Genomic DNA, 4587 nt, shown 5'->3' on the forward strand with positions numbered 1-4587 from the left:
GAGGAAACATTGCAAAGGCATCTCTCTAAATCGGCGAAATTGCAGTGACATTTATGTAGTATATTTATTAATCCTCCATCCAAGTTCAGTACAAACAAACATGATGATTCTGGAACTGGCAAGCAAAATTCGTGAACTCCGACGATGGGGGCCAAAATGCCAAACATCCCTTCAACCCGAACTATCCGTTATCTATGGTGCTGTCCTCTCCGCCCCACTCTCCCCCGCCTTCCATCTCCACAAACACGCACAAAAAAAGGGCCAAAACTCCACCAGGAAAAGGGAAAGCGGGGAAGCCATGGCGCTCTCCAGCTGGAGCATGCGCCTCCCCTCCAGCCCCTCCCGCCCCGCCCCGAACCCTCGCCGCAGCCGCTTCCTCCTCAGCCCCTCCGTCCCCATCCTCAACCCTCGCCCCAGCCGCCTCCCCTACCTCCCCGCCACGTCCCACGTTCCCGATTCCGGCCGACGCCGCTGCCTCCGCCTGGGCCGCCCGCCCCACGCGTACATCTCGGCGCCGGCGCCCGGCCCCGACGCCTACCAGCCCCCCTCCTTCGACGCCGCGGAGGCAGCTGCCGATGTGGCCGCCGCCATCTCCTCAACTGACGCCATCACCTGGGCCGGCGTCTGGGCCCTCCTGTCGCAGCACAAGGCCCGCCTAGCGATCTCCCTCGCCGCGCTCCTCGCGTGCACGACCTGCACCCTCTCCATGCCGCTCTTCTCAGGTATGCTTCAGCCTTCAGGCCCCCCTCTGTCGATGGGATGGATGCTGGCCTGTTTCTGAAATGTGGTGGTTGGATGTTCGCACAGGGAGGTTCTTCGAAACCCTGATAGGGAGGGGGTCCGAGCCCCTAACGAGGCTCTTGTCCAAAATCGCGGTATTATACACGCTGGAGCCGATATTTACCATCGTCTTCGTGATCAACATGACGGTGGTCTGGGAGAAAGTGATGGGGAGACTGCGGAGCCAGATATTTCGGAGGATTCTGATCCAAAAGGTAAATGTTAGAGCATAACGCTGTAGTCGCTGCTGCCAAGCTTGCAGGTGGAAGTACTTCGCATGACATCTTTGATTGCTTGGTGTATTGCTGTTATGTTGTTATTGAATTTAGCTAAGCATGTTTGGTGTGCTTTTCCAGCTATTGCAGTAGATTTATGTTTGCTATTTTGTTAGGTTGCTGTTGTTATCACATCTGTGGTCTGTGCGGCTGATTTAGTTCGTAGTTGTGCTGAATTGGAAGCATTAAGTGCCATTGTACCAGTAGTGTTTCGGTGATGATAATTTTGACCACTGCTAAGGGGCTGGTGATTCCAGTACATATGCAAATATGTTGATTGTTCACTATTGCTGCCAACAGATTTGTCTGACATTCCTTTGTTACTTTAAACATCTAATACACAATAACTATGAAATTATCTTAGCATTATGATGAAATGGTTCATGAATGCTATTCCATTCCTAGGCTGAACCAGCTCTTGGTATGGTTTTACTGCAGCATCTGATGCACCTTAGAGGTGGCAGCAAGATAGCTGCAAGTATTTATGTTGAGTCAGTCGACTCTGCTATAGGCATTGTACACGATGGAGTTATAAGGACTAGAATTGACACAGGTGCATGCTGTGATGTGATATGGTTTTATCTCTCTATGGCCATGCACCATGAAGTGTAATAAACTAATTAATCTGCACGGAAGTGATACATTAAGCTCATAACCTGCTAAACTCCTTTGCTATGCAGTCTCATTGCTCCTTTTCTTTTGGTAATGGTTACATTTTTATACAAGGCCGTCTTGTGCCAATCTGGCATACTAAACAATTTTATACTACTTCTCATATGCACATTATGTTATTTAACTGGTAATAAATGCCCTTTTCTTTTCTTGCAGATGGTATTTTTTGATCGTCACAAGGTATGCCAGTTGACATACAATGTCCATGATTATTACTTGGAGAAAAACATGTCAACCATAAACTTCAAGTTTCCCATCCAATTAAAAAACTTTGTCGTACTGTTAAATGATACAATGGGAGGAAATTAAATGTCGCTTGTTCATATAATATCTGGTAAGATGTTAAATTTTCAATTTTGACATGTGACTATTATTCAACCATGAAAGTAATAGAATTAAATTTAGGCTGTTCGGTGTGTGTATATGTTAAAGCATGGTACACGGTTTATTGAAGATTAATTAAGAACCACATTTCAGTACAAAAAAGTTTACTGAGCAAATGTTGCATGGGATTTTTCACTTTATTAGTTACACATTTTGTGAATATAGCTTAGGAAAGAGAAAATATCTTTTTTATTTATGTTTAAAAATCATTGTACAGAGAACATGATTTAGTTTGGTCTGTCATAAAATTGTACTGTGTACACTTTTGTAGAAAGGCATTCTTCTCCTAAAATTATGTGAACCAAAAGATGTCTTGATAGATGCACACCTATGTTCTGAGTACTGACAAACCAGTTAGTAGATGCCAACAAGCTATTCCATTATTTCATCTCTAGCAAGTTATACCATGATGTTTTTACGGATTTGTATTACTTAACTTTAGTGTCAGTCATAGACACTTATTTCTATGTACCTTACAAGAGAGCATAGGAGAATGGTGATATATTGTTGTGGTTGTCTCAATAAATTGGCAGTAATTAGTCTGCTTCATGTGTTGGTGCAGATATCTTAATATCATTTATGGCAGGTCGGCGAGTTAACTGGATTGTTGACATCTGATTTAGGTTCTTTGAAGGGTGTAGTAAGTGACAACATATCAAGAGATCGTGGGCTAAGGGCATTCTCTGAGGCAAGAAATTTTACATTATGAGAATGTAAGCTTGATGCTGCTAAATGCTAAGAGTTTGATCGGTATAATTACATAATCTCTCAGGGCTAATTGTAATGCTCTTAACTACCCTCTTCAGTTCTAACCATTGTTCACACGTAGCCTACTATTTCATTCATATCATGTACTTGATATTAATTTAATGATCTTACTTGCTTGCACTCTGTCTCATGCTGGCCTCATAATTTTCTATTCTATTTTCAGATCACTGGTACACTGTGTATACTTTTCACATTATCCCCTGAGCTTGCTCCTGTTCTAGGACTCCTCATAGTCTCTGTCTCTGTAATAGTTGGTAATTTTCTGAAAGCTATATGTGTGGGGCATGTCCTTTGTTGTTTATGCTTTTTACTATGTATGACATTTCCTTCAGATTGCTAGAGTAGTTTTCATCATTTGGAAATGTTAAAGTATGTGTTGAAAATGGGCTATTATTTGTGGTAAATAACCATAACAGGATTGCTATAAGGACCTATGTTTGGAGGCTTATCCCTTGTATCTTATACCTTTTAAAATTTTGTTTTGAGCCTCTGAAGAACCTGAATATAATCTTGGTATTAGATTTGTGATTTCTCTTAAAAGTAACATGTATGTCATATGCTCAAAAGCTTGAATGTCCTTTGTGTTCAGCTAATGAAAATTCTTTCTATTTATGTGTTCCCTAGCTAATGAAAATTATTTCTATTTATGTGTTCCCTACGAGTTCTCAAACCACGTTAGTATAGAGCTTTTGTTAGAATGATGAATAATTGAGTGCCAACTGCCAACTGATCGTGCGTTGAATTATTTGGTTTTTAAAGGCAGCCACGAGATAATTTGTGCCTTTGAAATATAAAATTGTTTTTTTCTTTTGATGTTTGTGTTTTAATAATTTATTTTTGTCACAGATGATCACCACATTTAATAGGCTTCCAAGACTTTGCTTCTTAGGTCTTGAATAAGTGAACTTCGTTTTCTAGGAAATTAATTGTATTGAATAATTTTGAGTTCTTTTCCCCATAATTTTTTCCCTAGGGTTGTAATTAGGCGATTTGGTTTTGAATGATTTACATATCGCCTTTGACAAGGTAATTTTTCTAACCAGCTATTTTCAAGAGGTCAACTGTCCCCACCTTTAAATCTTACGGAATTGTCCAAGCTCATATATCAGACTGCGTGTCAGAAACATTTTCAGCCATCCGTACTGTGAGTACACTTTGTCAGAATGCTTATTTGAACTTCTGTTGAACTTTAATATGGTTCTATTAGACACATGCTTTACTGTTTGGATTATCCTTGTTTAACTAAAAAATACATATGCAGGTTAGGTCATTTGGTGGCGAGAAACGACAAATTTCTATGTTTGACAACTTGGTATGTCACGTCACTTACGGACTTCTTTTTTCATGGAAACAGCGGGGACCGTCATTATTCTACTGGCCATAGTTGTTTCTTTGTATCAGATTCCAAAGAAAGGATCCAAACAGAAACTACAGCCTGTAGAAATAATGACGTTCTCAATGTTCCTTTTGCCTGTTCTATATAATAGATAAAATTAAAAATTACAAAGTAATGATCCGAGCGAAAACTACAACCATAAGAATAACAACTCTCTAAATGTCTGCTGTTAAGGAAATAGTAACTTGTATTTACAGGGGGCCAAAGGCCATTATGTATATACAATGCACAGGTGGAAAATATGCAGGAAGCCCCTTATTACTACGGGGAAACTATACAAGCTACATGGAAACATAATATAACTCTAACACG

The 4587-nt window shown here is 40.5% G+C and overlaps 1 protein-coding gene across 1 annotated transcript in view; it reads left to right on the forward strand.

Moving 5' to 3' along the window:
- Nucleotides 1-222: 222 nt before the first annotated feature.
- Nucleotides 223-4587, forward strand: part of LOC119329082 (ABC transporter B family member 28-like) — a 12852-nt gene continuing 8487 nt past the window's right edge. The window contains exons 1-7 of the mRNA XM_037602063.1: nucleotides 223-722; nucleotides 808-995; nucleotides 1884-1907; nucleotides 2698-2799; nucleotides 3043-3133; nucleotides 3923-4023; nucleotides 4141-4191. Of these exons, the coding sequence (XP_037457960.1) occupies nucleotides 299-722; nucleotides 808-995; nucleotides 1884-1907; nucleotides 2698-2799; nucleotides 3043-3133; nucleotides 3923-4023; nucleotides 4141-4191 (981 nt within the window). The 5' untranslated portion in view covers nucleotides 223-298. The remainder of the gene's footprint in view (nucleotides 723-807; nucleotides 996-1883; nucleotides 1908-2697; nucleotides 2800-3042; nucleotides 3134-3922; nucleotides 4024-4140; nucleotides 4192-4587) is intronic.

The sequence above is a fragment of the Triticum dicoccoides genome, chromosome 7A (assembly GCF_002162155.2).
Source record: "Triticum dicoccoides isolate Atlit2015 ecotype Zavitan chromosome 7A, WEW_v2.0, whole genome shotgun sequence".
Classification (NCBI taxonomy): Eukaryota; Viridiplantae; Streptophyta; class Magnoliopsida; order Poales; family Poaceae; genus Triticum; species Triticum dicoccoides.